At 40.5% G+C, this 15,539-nt stretch overlaps 1 protein-coding gene across 1 annotated transcript in view; it reads right to left on the bottom strand.

The window, feature by feature from the left end:
* Positions 1-2,350: 2,350 nt before the first annotated feature.
* Positions 2,351-15,539, bottom strand: part of LOC136945816 (glutamate receptor ionotropic, kainate 1) — a 58,252-nt gene continuing 45,063 nt past the window's right edge. The window contains exons 14-16 of the mRNA XM_067239890.1: positions 10,097-10,314; positions 2,810-3,035; positions 2,351-2,640 (exon numbers count right to left, since the gene is read on the bottom strand). Coding sequence (XP_067095991.1) covers positions 2,351-2,640; positions 2,810-3,035; positions 10,097-10,314 — 734 coding nt within the window. The remainder of the gene's footprint in view (positions 2,641-2,809; positions 3,036-10,096; positions 10,315-15,539) is intronic.

Below are 15,539 nucleotides of genomic sequence, written 5' to 3'. Positions count from 1 at the left end.
ACAGACACAAATGAAAGACAAAACAAATTATCTTACATATTTTTATACCAACACTTTTACATGCATCAAATGATACAAAAGCAAAAAATAAGTATACACAATCAAAGCAACCCAATGTATAGCAAAGAGAGATCTTGAAAGATCTCTGATCCATTGAGAATTTTTAAAAACTGACTTGTGTCAAGCATTAACTAATTAAAAAGATTTTTTGCTATTAATCAAAACATGCAAACGTAGTAATGAGCACTGTTATCCTGTAAAATACCTGGATAAAAATTAACTAATTATTGTGTATTTATGATCAAACTGTTTACAATATGGTGTTTCTTCAGCTCCACTATCTTCCAGGGGCCTGTTCCATATAGGCCGCTCAAACAAGATGGGATTAGATTGCCAATCCTGACTTGAATTAACCTAACAAGTCAGTCGGGGCTAAAGCGGTTCCATAAAGGCCAATTCTAGTTCACGCAATCCGACTAATTTGAGTCAGATTCAGGTAGTCAAGATTATTGTGGGTGCACCATATTCTTAAGCAACCCGAGAGGTAGAAAATCATATCGATCCACCATGGCACATGCCTTCTCCCCGAAATAACTTTCTCTTTAAGGTGCGTACTATGACAGCTCCCGCATCCACCACCTCATCAAAATGACACGCCATGATTGACAGAACAATACATAGGTTGAGGTAGTTTTTTAGAGACCTTTAATTCATTGATTAGAAAAACCATAGGCCCACTAAACATCTACGTAGACTTTTTTTTAACATTGCTATTAAGAATTGTTAATAAATAGCCTACAATTAACCAATAATGACTTTTTAACATGGTTTTTGTATTGGGGAAAATGGAGGAAAGAGGCATGGATTTAGGTTTGTTTTTGCAATTGTACATGATTTATGTAGCTATGATCATTCTATTGGGGTAATGGAGACATATTTTATGTAGCATCAGCCTAAAAATTTGATTTCACAAACTACCATAAGTAAAACGTGGGTTTGTATCATTCTGAAATCATTGTTCAACAGTGTTTAAAGATCCTGTAAAGCAAATTCCATGATTTGCTTCTCAGTACATAATATACATGTGAAATGAGTTCCTGAAAGCATGTGCAAAGCGCAAAAAACTTTTGAACAGTTTCTCTTCCGTTTTCAGCTCAGGTTTTGTATAGGCGGAGCCAAAACCCGACCGATCTACATCACAGCGACCTATCTACGTCAGATCACAGACAGTTGCATTCTGTTACTCCGCTGGTATGATGCAAAGACAAAGTAATTAATACATAAAACACTCAGAGACTGCAGGTAGGTCTGTTCTGATATCTGCAATTGATTTAGCTAGCGTTGCTGTTGTTGCTAGATTCAATAAATTCGAGAGGGCGGCGATTCAGCTCCTTCAGGTGACATGCCCCCCCAGTCTCAAGCAGAGAAGACTGCTGATTTTCTCACGATTTCAAAGCCTAATTTAACAAACTTGTCGGTGTTTTTTCTTCATTCGAATTTGGATGGGTAGTTAACAACACTTTATTCTGTGGTGTGATGAACTTAAAACTAATTTTCAATTCCACTTTACAGGATCTTTAATGCATTAGCTGTGAGAGGACATAGGCCTACTACGCCCTATAAGGGAGAGTAAGGCAGAGTAAAGGTGTCGCCAGAATGACCAGCTGGGAAGGATTTCACTAATGACTATTTTTACCCTGAAGGTCCGGATGGAGGCTACAAAAGGGAAGAAGGGAGGAACGAAGAGGGGGGAGGGGATGGACCTGTTAAATTATGTATCCCCTGTAATGCTGTGTATTGAATGAAGAATGCACAAAAATAGTTTTTTAAACATGGGCTAAGCCTCACAGTTATCCTTCCAGTTTAGTTTTGCAGCAGAAGTTGCCATGGTAACTGAGTTCGAACTACATTAAACTGGCTTTATGGAACCGAATCAACTGGAAATAAGTCTGACTAACTGACATAAGTTTGGCTTATTCAGTAAACTCTCTTCATGGAACAGGCCTCTGTTCTTAATTCCATCACTACCATTACATTTTGTTTCACAATAAACACATTTAAAACTGTATTGTGAAAACCTTGGCCAAGAAGTAATATATTTTCTAAGTCGAAAAATTGACGTAAACAGGATCTAAAAGGTATTATTCCAATCAAGAGTAAATGCACATAGTTTTTCTAAATAAAACTACATCAAACACTAATCTACAATAAAGTGTGATTGTAGCACTGCAGTTCAATATTCGACATTTGTTGATCTGACAAAACAATTGTCCATTAAAAAAAATCTTAAAAGCAACTGTGTAATGGATTAGGACAACATTAATTAGATAACTAACCCTAACCCAATGTGTTAATACTTATTGTGCCACTCACACTGACCAACACTCACCTCCTCAATGTCCAAGTTTTTTCTGGATTTGTATATAAACTCTCCAATAGCTACAAAAACTGAGAGGACTAACCCAGCAGCCAGGACTATGAAGATCCCTCCAATGTTCTCTACACCCAAGGCGCTGGCCTCTTTGCTGTCCTCCTCAGGGCAGCCATTACCTCTCCACCACTTTTCCTTCATCATGTGAAGCTTCCCTTCTTCCTGGAGCTGAAGAATGGCTATAGTCACCTTATCTCTGTAGGGGGAACCTAAAAATGTAGTCCATGTGTTTATGAGAAAACTGATGTATTACTATTTCAACTGATAATGTTAACCTCATGAACGTAGGTTTCTTAATTATGTGAAAATATGTGTAGAATTACAGGAATACTACTTCCTCCTCAAAATATTGTTAAGCAGATGACTTCTCCAACTTACCAATGGGAGTTCCCACTCCATAGCCCTTGGAGTCTATTAGGCCACCAATCTGAGTGAGGTTGCAGTTGCGCTGGCTGATGTATTCGATGCTGGTGGACTCCATGAGAAGAGCGTAGTCTGTGGTGAGGACTCTCTGGATCCCTTCCCTGTTATTCTTCACCAGTGCTGTATTCTTCCTACTGCTCATGAACGCCCACATCTTTTCATAGGTGGAGATCTTTGATTTCTGGGAAATGACAGGAAGCATATGACTGCAACTGACATTGCACAATAAAATATTAAAGAAACATTTTTAAACTTAGAGAGGGTACAATTGCTAGGGAAATTGTAGGGTGTGCTTGCTTGCGTCGGTTGCACAGGGGTCCGCTTTTTAATGACATTTTTACAACTGATATTTCTGTATATTTTATATAAAAATGCATACTTATTATTTTTTTGCTGCTCATTTACAACTCAAAATACCAGTGAAGTGCAGAATGAAATAGATGTCTTCTCATTTCCCCTGCAAGAGGCAGCCTCATAGTTGAATCAAAACGAATAAATTTGGCAGACCGGTGTAAAAATTTACCCAATCTCTATGGCTTAAACCTCCTTTTTAAGTTTTTCCCTTCTCGTGATATTTTCAGGCATTTAGCCTACTCATATTGCATTCATTCAATAATAAAGAACCCCCTTTGAAGATTATTCTACGACGTTACCGGTGTTGTCGCCCAACTGGTTTCCACGCTAACTGGTTCCCCAGCTGTGCATTCACATATCAGTCTTCCTCTATCACCTGATTCGTCACAAATTCACAAACATATTACTGCCGATTTTCAAGTCGGATCGCATATTTGCTGCGGCGAATATGAAAGTATAGGCTACGTGCACACTACATTACATCCATTCACGTCAAAATAAATGGAGACAAAATAAAACATTTGCAGGCTCGCATGAAGTGGGATTCGATCGCAGTAGAGCAAAAACACATATTATACCAAAGCCCATTGCTTTACATTGCAAGCTATTCTAGCTCATAAAAGATTAGTTAAATCGTTACATATTTATTAACTACGTTGGCCTTCAGGTAACATCTTGTTTTGGCTTTTTCTAAAACAACTGGTTCCCATAGACACTACCCGACTGTAGGCTACTAATCACGTATTTGGGGTTGTTTCGAGGCTGTAGCCGTATTTTCTATGACATCACAGCTCCTTCTGACACCACATATTAAAAATTAATACTAAGAACGTCGCTGCTAACCCCGAAAATATGATCAAAATAGCCTAAGCGTAACCCTTTGAAACACAACATGGGTCTATTCGTTTCCTATGCGATTTTGTGTATGGCTGAGTGTTTCTTCGCTATCGAGTGGGATTCGATCCCTCGAGCAAAAATACATCCATCATAGAAGTCCATTGCATTACACCGCAAGCTACTGAAGCACATGGGAATTTTGGCAATTCAGTCACGGATTTATTAACTACGTTGGCCTTCAGGGAACATTGTTGTTCTGGTTCTTCTGAAATAACTACCGTAGACACTACCCGAATGTAGGCTACTCATCACGTATTTTGGGTTGTCTCGAGGCAATATATAGTCATATTTACCACAATATCACAGCCTCTTAATGACACCACATTCTGCAAAGTAATACTTAGATCGTCGCTGACAATGTCAACTTAAATGCGAACACTGCCGAGTAGTAGCCTAGCCTATACATGTAGTAATATTCTACCCGCAACACAGTACTAAAGGTGCCCAATTTATTTGTGACTAGCATCCAGGTAACATTGTGAGGTTTCTATAATACATACATTTGTATTTGATGTCAAACAAACACACCAACACTCATGTAATCATATACCCATCATATTGTCTTTATTATGTGAAGCATGACACGTTTGTATGAAGTCCCTTACAAAAAAGAAGTATACTTCAAGTTTATTTTGTAAGTATACTTAGTATAAAAAAGTATACTATGATCATGTAACTTAAAGTATACTAGCAGTGTACTTATTTATATACTATTTTTGTACTAAGTAAACTGAATTGGCCCACTTTTTAGGTCATTTAGTACACTTTAAAGTACACTTATAGTGTATTTGAGGTTTACTTTGGAATACTGTAAAGTAGCCTGTGTAGTGCACTTTCAGTTCATAACGTATACTTCCTAAAGTACTTAAAACTATACTTTGGAATACTCTAAAGTAACCTGTGTAGTGCACTTTCAGTTCATGAACTATACTTCCTTTAGTGCCTCAGAAGTATACTTCGCAATACTTTCAAGTGCACTTTGAATTATTGAAAGTACTTTGAGAATAAACTTTATAAACGTCCATTTACTATGATCTAGTTATATATAAATTTAAATATTCAGGGGCCCCTCAAACGCCGCTGAGCTTGCGTCACTTGGCGGGGCCTCGCAAAGTAACACTGCAGATTCTTAGCTGAAAGAAGTTAATTACTGCGCAGACACTGACGGAGTAATAATCCAGCTCTTCTTATGAAACGTAAAAGTCATTTAACTCATGGCTACAATGGCAAACCAGCACAACAATGACAATTTCCACTCAACAAAACACTTCATTCTAAGCAGACACACTTAAAAAACGAAATTCATGAAGTCACATTTGTATTTCGAACAAACGGCAAACTTATCAGCAAATTTTAACACTATTTACCGCCTTGCATCATGGGAATTGACCAGCCAATGAACCACGCTATCTTCATTTTTTCACGTCATTTCATTCTTCAGTCAGTTTGACAGTATAACCTTTAAATGCAACCCTTCTGTCTGCTTCTTTCTCAAGTAGCTTTTTAGTTTTTTCCATTAATACTCCAATTGATAATTATTAGTATAAGAGTATAGGGTTTCAGAATGTTTTGGCAGTAATTAAGGTTGCAGCTTCAGTAACAAAAAAGATTCAATGTGCAATGCATAATAGACTTTCCTAAACATGAATAATTAGAATGAGATGGATCTAAAAAATGTAAACTGTATTGTACTTTTAAATTATTTTGACGTTTTTTGCTGTGTAATAATAGAAAACGTACATCCTCCTCCAGAAGAAATGTATACCATTTTCTGTTTCTAAGCATATCAAAAGTGAACTATTTTCTAAGTATACTTCTTACAAAGGTGAACTATTTTCAAAGCATACTTAAAAGTATATCAAAAGTGAACTATTTTCTAAGTATACTTCTTAAAAGTATATTAAAAGTGAACTATTTTCTAAGCATACTTCTTAAAAGTATATCAAAAGTGAACTAAAAGTGTACTATCCATATTTTAGAATACTTATAGTATACTTTAATATACTTCTTTTTTGTAAGGGGTACTATAAACAATGATCAAATCTCCTTTGAATATCCCTTTTTACAAGCAGTGTCACAGAGGGCTTCACATGTGCCCATAGAACTGCCCCTCAACCAACCTAAATTCACAAGGAAGCCAAGGAAAAACTCAGGAAACCAAATGTCCCTTCCAGTCCATCCATCTACCTGGCTTCCCTGTTATGTTGTGCCAATCACATGGCACCAGCCTGTGGCTACGATTGCTTAAACTGACATTTGGTTTACTGGGAGTTTTTGAACTGACTGAATTCTCGAAGTCCCCATGTGCTTTAGTAGCTTGTGGTGTAATGCAATGGACTACAATGAGGGAAGTGTTTTTGCTCGTGGGATCGAATCCCACGAACAAATACTTTATTTTTCTGAACTTCCATTTATTATGGCGTGAATGGCTATAATGTAGTGCTCACTACATTTGTTCAGAATATACAATTATGAAATGAATTGATTTCAAAAGATATAGCGAAGAAACACTCAGCCATACACAAAATCGCATAGGAAACGAATAGACCCATGTGTTTCAAAGGATTACGCGTAGGCTATTTTGATCGTATTTTCTGGGTTAGCAGCGACGTTCTTACAGTGCGTGTCCACTGCAGCAACGCGAATCGCTTGCCATCGCTCGCCTTCCAACAGTTTACCACGCTCGGGGCCGTTTCAAACACATTAATGTAGAATGTAGTTCTCTAAAGTCACTGTTGTAGTTGTCATGGCCAAGTGTGCAGACTTGGGTTTACGTACTCGCAACTTCGATCAAAATACAACTTGTATACAAAATACAAAACTGTTTAATAGACATACACGTTGACATGTGTAAAAAACTTTTTATTATATTACTCAAAGTCTCTGCTAATCTGTCGATACAATAGGGAGTTCCAGCCGGACTAGCTAGCTAGTTACCACAGAACGAAGTTACGTAATGTGACTTGACTGAATTTGAAAGTACAAGCACCAACAACTTCGGCAACCCTTCGCCATGCATCGTTTATATTAACATCTCTGTACGAATACAGCTATGTATCGTACAGGACTGGGTAAGCAGCCACACAAACGATTAGTTTCTCCTCCACCTTGAAACCTAGAAAGCTAGAAATGTTCACCATGGTTGCTACGTTACGAGAAACAAGAAAACACTCTGATTGGCCATCGCTAGCGGAAATCGCTCCTCATTTGCATGAAGTTGCGTCGCTACCCACAATGCACCACGCAAGCGATTCGCCTGGCTCCATTGAAAATGAATGGAACACATGTTGTCGCTCGCATCGCGTCGCTGCAGTGGACACGCACTGTTAGTATGAATTTTTAATATGTGGTGTCAGAAGGAGCTGTGATGTCGTAGAAAATACAGCTACAGCCTCGAAACAACCCCAAATATGTGATTAGTAGCCTACATTCGGGTAGTGTCAATGGGAACCCGAAACAAGATGTTACCTGAAGGCCAACGTAGTTAATAAATATGTAATGATGTAGCCTATCTTTTATGAGCTAGAATAGCTCGCAATGTTAAGCAATGGGCTTTGGTATAATACGTGTTTTTGCTCTACTGCGATCGAATCCCACTTCATGCAAGCCTGCAAATGTTTTATTTGGTCTCCATTTATTTTGTTGTGAATGGATGTAATGTAGTGAGCACGTAGCCTATACTTTCATATTAGCCGCAGCAAATATGCGATCCGACTTGAAAATCGGCAGTAATATGTTTGTGAATTTGTGACGAATCAGGTGATAGAGGAAGACTGATATGTGAATGCACAGCTGGGGAACCAGTTGGCCAACAACACCGGCAGTAGAAAATGGAATCGCGATTCAAACAGTAACATCTGCTAACTGAAAATATGCCCCCAAAAACGTAAATAAGATTGACATTTATTTAGTGGAAAATCGCTCATTCATAAAAAGCTCACTGGTAGCGATCATTGTCAGTAACAATGCAAAATGCGATATAGCCCCGTGTGGAGAAGCTGCCCCGGTAAATTGTACTACTACAGTACAGTACTAACGCTAGTAGACTGTTGTGTTCGTCTTGGTAGCGACTGCGCTGGTTGAATTCGATTAAACGTTCCTTTGTACGGTTTAGGCTGAAATTAATTATTTTCTTGAACAGATTGACAAAGTTTAGGCTGTGGCAATGAAGTTCAGGTTAGTAGTAGTCAGATAGTTTCACCTATTGAAAGACTTTTGACGTTTGACTTCCTAAACAGGTGTGGGGATTTTTTTGTTAGCTACTCACTAGTGTCTCGGGTAGGCTACAGCGTTGCAGTGAGCTACACTGGTTTGAAACCACAGATAATGACAATTTCACCAACAAATCGTTTACTAATGTCATAATAAATGCTACAACGAAAATTTATTTGTGAGGAAAGTTTATTTTAACGATTGAAAACAGATGCATCATAGACCGCTGGAGTATGTGTTGCCCGGGCAACAGAGGCTCATGATGCTAAAGCTTCAGTGAAATAGTAGACTACTGTTTCGGAAAGTAGATGTACTTCTTTAATAATATCAGCTTATATTGTACATTACAGTTCACAATTGTGTTTCATATCACAAAGTAAAACTAGAGAGGGTACAATTTCTGGGGAAATTGTAGGGTGTAGGCTACTCGCTTGCGTCGGTTGTAGGTGGGTCCGTCCCCTTAAGTTTTTCCCTTCTAGTGATATTTTCAAGCTTTTATCCTGCTTGTACTGCATAATTCATTAAGAACGCCCTTTGAAACAAGCGAACCCCCTTTGAAACAAGCTACTGTAACAAAGTTGTCACCGGCAGTATTTCAGATGGAATCGCGATTCAAACAGTAGCCTATCGTCTGCTAACTGAAAATATGCCCCCAAAAACGTAAATAAGTTTGACATTAATTTAGGGGGAAATGGCTAATTCAAAAGAAGTTCGCTACGAGCAAGCTAGCTGCTGTTGCTAGCCAAATGTCACTGAGAAAGCGCCAGAAATTAGAATGTCTTTTGACATAAAGTTTAGGCTGTCGCATTGAAGACAGCAACGCACCACACAAGCTGAGTTAAAATAGATTATTTATTGTGACATTACTTACTGTGCTAGTACACCACGGCACGATACCGTGCAACAGCACATCAATGCACGTTGTATCCATGCGTCGTTGCTACCGTGTGCTGTCGATGTTGTGACGTAGGCTAGCACTGAGTACCCTTCGTTGACTAAAGACACTTTTTGCCACAAAAACTTTGTAACCTCCTAAACCGTGCAACGGAACGTAAATAAAAATACAAGCAACGCAATCGAGACCAAGACGGATCTTTTGACACAGGCGTTGTCTATGTAGTCCAAATATTTACTGATCCTTAGGGGGGCAACATTTAATAATAATAATAATAATAATAATATATATGTGAGAGAACAAAGGTTGTGCCCTTTCCGAAGGCAAAACACACCCGGTAAAAATATGTGTTTACTGCAATCAAAAGATCTGTATAAAATAGATCATGTTTTAATACTTTCTACGATGTTAACAATTAACTTCAGCATCAGGTATTTATATTAGGCAGAATCTACAGGTGTTTTCCACCACTCTGGACACACATACCCTGTTGTTATGCAGTAAAAAACGTGTTTATTGAACTTTTCATCCCCTCAATCAGTTATGATTGCAGCTTCATGCAAATCTACCACTCCTGATTAGATTTTCTGTGTACATTCAAGTATTATATGCTGGGCCAGTAATCTTGCCTACCAATCTTCCACAGCATTTTATATTGATGGCAACATGATACAATACAAACATTTAGCTTGAATCCAAACCTTCATACTCCTACCATGTCTTCCCCAATCATATTATTGTTTTATTTTGTCTGAATTTATTTTTCCAAACAAGGCACATCTAAAGTGTTTCTGTATCAATCTTCAATTTGCCAATTTAGTCTGCTTTCAAGATTTTTTTTATTTATTTGCGTTCTTTGTTTTCTGAGAGAATTACAGTTTTACCTTAAAAAAAGTCATTGTGGACCCGTCCCTTACGGCACCATACTCTATTTTGGTTTGCTTGGCCAAGTCATCTGCAGAGTCTATAGGTGAGTCCATTCTCTCCACAGTCAGAAAGGCAGCCAAGTTAGCGGTGTATGATGAGATTATAATCAACGTGAAAAACCACCATATTCCTCCAACAATTCTTGTGGAGAGGGCTTTAGGCATCAGCTCCGATCCTGTGCATGAAACAAAACATAGTGAGAGACCTGGAGCAACGATTATTTGAATAACATTCCTGAACTTTCAAAACATGTGACCTTTTCACAATAAGCATAGCTAGAAATGGTCCTAAAAAAACTAGTCATGGACAGAGCGGCAGCTGATGTAAAGACAAGGTTTATTCCAGTACAAAGCTATTACACAAGCTGAAGTAACAGCATTGTAGCAGGGTCATTCCATGAAAGTAGACATTTTGAACTCATTAACTCATGTGGGTGTGTTTGTTATAATAGCAGATGGCAGAGATCTGCCTTTTTAAATATAAAACGTTTTGAACGCCCAAGATCAGCATTACATGTCTCCAATCATCATAACATATAACCTATAAAATCCAATAATTTTGGTAAATCATCACCTGTAATGTAAATGTCTGCATTGCCTTCTTACTGTTCACTGTTTTATTCAAATTAAACTGTATATTACGGACACGTTATATATATTTATATTTATGTCTACTACTACAACTACTCCCGACTAATCAGTTGATCATTCGTCTCCCATTTAGACCTCACCAAGGGGGTGTTCCATCAACGTCGCTAACGAAATCTGCGCTTACACAAAATAGCCTCGCTTAGGTAAATGTCAAGTAAGTTTACACAAACAAGGGATTTACTATTTCAGGAAGGTGCATTCGATAAATAGATATGATATATAAGAGTCTTAAATAGAAAATCTACAACAGTTCTAAATAATTAAATAATAATTCATCGATAATAAACAATGTAAAAAAAAATACAAAATATAAAATAAGATAAATCTGTCCAGGATGCAAGGTCCTAGGGGCGTGCAAGTCCTCGTGTAAGCAGATGGCAGCAGATCACCTTTTCAGCATTGCGGATGATACACTGAAGTCTGCTCTTGTCCTTGGCAGTGGAAGCTGTACCAGATGGTGATGGAGAAGGTGAGGATGGACTCAATGATGGCTGTGTAGAAGTGCACCATCATTGTCTTTGGCAGGTTGAACTTCTTCAGCTGCCACAGGAAGTACATCCTCTGTTGTGCTTTCTTGGTGAGGGAGCTGATGTTCAGTTCCAACTTGAGGTCCTGGGAAACAATAGTGCCCAGGAAGGGGAGGGACTCCACAGTGTTGACTCGGGAGTCACCTAGGGTGATAGGGCTGAGTGGGGCTGGGTTTTTCCTGATGTCCACAACCATCTCCACTATCGGCAGTCTCATCCCCACCAGAGATGAGCCCAATGAGGGTGGTGTCATCCACAAACTACAGGAGTTTGACTAACTGATGACTGGAGGTGCAGCTGTTGGTGTACAGGGAGAAAAGCAGAGGGGATAGGATGCAACCCTGAGGAGATCCGGTGCTGATGGATCGGCAGTCAGAAATGTGTTTTCCCAGATTCATGCACTGCTTCATGTCAGACAGGAAGTCAGTGATCCACTTGTAAGTGGAGTCAGGCACATTCAGCTGGGAGTGCTTGTCATGTAGCAGAGCCAGGATGATGGTGTTGAAAGTAGAGCTGATGTCCACAAACAGGATCTTGGCATAGGATACAGGGGCTGGAGGGTGAAATGGAGGACCATGTCTACTGCATCATCTACAGACCTGTTAGCTCTGTAGACAAACTGCAGGGGGTCCAGAAGAGGGCATGTGATGGATTTGAGGTGTGCCAGCACCAGGCGCTCAAAATACTTCATTACCACAGAAGTCAGGGCAACGGGTCTGTAGTCATTAAGTCCTGTTGGCCTTATGGCTTTTTGGTTACAGGGATCTCTCCCTCCCTCTTGAATGGAAAGAATTGTCTCTGTGGTGGGGGGAGGCAGACATCCCAACTTGCAGAGACTCATTTCCGGGAGGTGGCTCCCCCCCCCCCCCCCCCCCCCCCCCCGGGACGCAATCCGGACGCATGATGTTCCCCCTCAACCAGCACATACACCACCCCCACCCCACCCCCCCCCCTGGACGCAATCAGGATGCGCGATATGCACCTGTCTCCACCAGAAATGACCATTGGACAGTTTCTCGCTCACTCTAAATACAAAATTCCAGATTTACAGGAGATTGTATAGCATTTGCGGGCGTCAGGAGGCCGCTATTGCAATGCGGGAGACTCCCGGAACTTCTGGGAGACTTGGGATGTCTGGGGGAGGGGGCCTGTGGGGTGGGCAGGTGTGGGTTAGGACAGTCCAATTGTCTATCAAAGCGACAGTAGAACTCGTTCAGGTCGTTGGCCAGGCGAGAGTCATTAATGGAGTGGGGGCCTTCCTAGGCTGTTTACGAACATAACTTATGCATTTACTGATAATTAGCGTAATTTGTGGTGTCCAAAACCGTTTTGACAGTAATCACTGGCCTATATTCTCAACAGGAGGTTGAAAAGAACGTGGCAGCAAGTGAAAATTTCATTTGAATGTAGGCTTATGTATGAATTCAAAACACTGCCGAAGGTCATGGTTTGGACTAGATGTATGCCAATAACTTTTTTGTCTTCACATCTTGAACAAAATGAATAGATGACTAAAATAACTTTGACGCAAACCCATTTTAATGGCGTAAATGTTTTTATCGCAAGATTAACGTTATTTTTGGCCTAGCAAACTTTTTTCAGCTTTTTTCACATGCTGTTGCAACAACCAGTGACGTTAGAAAAACTACAACACCACACCGGATCTAGCTAGACCGGAAACAAAACAACAGGCACGCCGCACACACTTGTTTGGGCTTGCGAGCCGGCTAAAGAGTAGTAGGCTAACGTTACGTTTTGAGTGGATGGCGAGCACGAGACGCCGAAATGGATGCCAATAAATGGTAAATGGACTGCATTTATATGGCGCTTTTCTACCTTAGCGGCACTCAAAGCACTTTACAATGTTTGCCTCTCATTCACCCATTCATACTCACACACCGACAGGCAGCAAGCTACCATGAAAGGCACCGGCCTGCCCATCGGGAGCAACTTGGGGTTCAGAGTCTTGCTCAAGGATACTTCAGCACATGACCTAGGAGGAGTCGGGGATCGATCCGCCAACCTTGTGATTAACAGACAACCCTCTCTAACCCCTGAGCCACAGCCGCCCCAATAAGTTTCTGAATGGAAAGTTTACTTTTAAAAAGTTGCCAAATAGTTCCATTGACAAGACCAAAGTGATCTGTGTGTTTTGTTGTTGTGAACTGAGTTATCATCGCAGCACGTCCAGTCTGAAATACCACTTGATGGCCAAGCACACAGCTGATGCAAATTCTCCACCCCCTCGTCAAAGCCAGCCGATTGCAATGTTGTTTTCAATTTAAAAAAACATTTGCACTAAGCAAGCCGATCCACTTTTCCATGTTGATAAGAGCATTGAAATGAGAAAAAATTATGGGACAAAAAGAAATCTAAAAATTTGAGATTAATTGCGATAAATTCCAAGTTAACTATGACATTAATACGATTTAATCGCGATTAATTATCTTAATCGTTTGACTAGCACTAGTTATTTATATATATAACCCTAACCCAGATATTTACTTTCATCCCACGGACAAATAACTTCTTTGGTTTAGACATAGGAACCTTGAATTGTGAACTGAGCTCGGGTAGTTGACGTCATGCAATCCCAGCATGCACCAGTCAATATCAAAGAGTACAAAAGCCTGCAAAAGCCTTTTTGGGGCTATCTCATTGTTTATGATCATTGACCAATGCACTTTTAGTAAAGCTCTCTCTTGGAAGTTGCTTAGGATAGATAAATGTAAAGAGTAGGACAAAGGAAAGTTAATTAGATAGTTGTGTAGCGGCAATGCTCCTGTTACCCAGAATGCCCCGCGGAAAGCTGAAAAGCTACAGAGTTAAAGGTTTAAGCTTAGTTAGATAAGCATTGTTTGGAGTTTTGTTGTTGTGTTTGTTTTGTAGTTTAGATAAATGAAGTGTTCACCCTGAGTGTGAATGTTGTACAATTAGATGGCGATCTAACCTGTCATAAGACAAACGTGCGGTGAGCAATATCCTCTCCAATTCATACAGCTAGCTGACACTAAAGTTGTAAATATCTGGATACTGATTACAGCATCTGGATGCTGTATGTTGTGCACACGACTTGTTTTGAATGAACATGTTAAATTGTGATATCTTGATATTGAATATTTGTATTTATTGAAAATGCTGTATTTTTACATTGAAGTAAAAAAAAACCTGTGTCATAACAGGTTAATAATGTGAACGTACACAACGTACATATGTTTGTACAAATACAAATCGTTTCCCCCCCGCAAAAATGTTTATTCAGGATAATAGTACACATTTAAAATTAGAAATGCTGTTTTTTTCTGGACCACCATCCAGCGACTCAGGAGGGGGAAGCAGTGCACTGTCAACGCTGTATATGGTGGGGATGGTGCGCTGCTGACCTCGATGGGGGATGTCCTGGATCGGTGGAAGGAATACTTTGAAGACCTCCTTAATTCCACCAACACGCTTTCCGACGTGGAGGCAGAGTCTGGGGACATCGGGGGGGGGGGGCCCTTTTATCTCTGTGGTTAAAAAGCTCTGGGGTGGATGAGGTCCGCCCGGAGTTCCTTAAGGCTCTGGATGTTGTAGGGCTGTCTTGGTTGACACGACTCTGCAACATCGCGTGGACATCGGGGACAGTGCCTCTGGACTGGCAGAACAGAGGGGTGGTTCCCCTCTTTAAAAAAGGGGGACCGGAGGGTGTGCTCCAACTTTAGGGGGATCACACTCCTCAGCCTCCCTGGGAAAGTCTATTCAGGGGTTCTGGAAAGGAGGGTCCATCGGATTGTCGAACCTTGGATTCAGGAGGAATGTGGTTTTCGTCCTGGCCTTGGAACTGTGGACCATCCCATGCACCCTCCAGGGTCCTGGAGGGTGCATGGGAGTTCGCCCAACCAGTCTACACATGTTTTGTGGATTTGGAAAAGGCGTTCGACCGTGTCCCTCGGGGGCTCATGTGGGGGGTGCTCCGGGAGTACGGGGTACCGGATTCCCTGATCGGGGCTGTCCGGTCCCTGTATGACCAGTGCCAGAGTTTGGTCCGAATTGTCGTCAGTAAGTCGAACTTGTTCCCGGTGAGGGCTGGACTCCGCCAGGGCTGCCCTTTGTCACCGATTCTGTTCATAACTTATATGGACAGAATTTCTAGGCGCAGCCAGGGCGTTGAGGGGGTCCGGTTTGGTGACCTCAGGATCGGGTTGCTGCTTTTTGCGGATGATGTGGTCCTGATGGCTTCATCG

This window comes from Osmerus mordax, chromosome 7 (genome assembly GCF_038355195.1).
Source record: "Osmerus mordax isolate fOsmMor3 chromosome 7, fOsmMor3.pri, whole genome shotgun sequence".
Classification (NCBI taxonomy): Eukaryota; Metazoa; Chordata; class Actinopteri; order Osmeriformes; family Osmeridae; genus Osmerus; species Osmerus mordax.
Note: the sequence above shows the minus strand (reverse complement) of the source record. Positions and strands in the feature narration are given on the sequence as shown.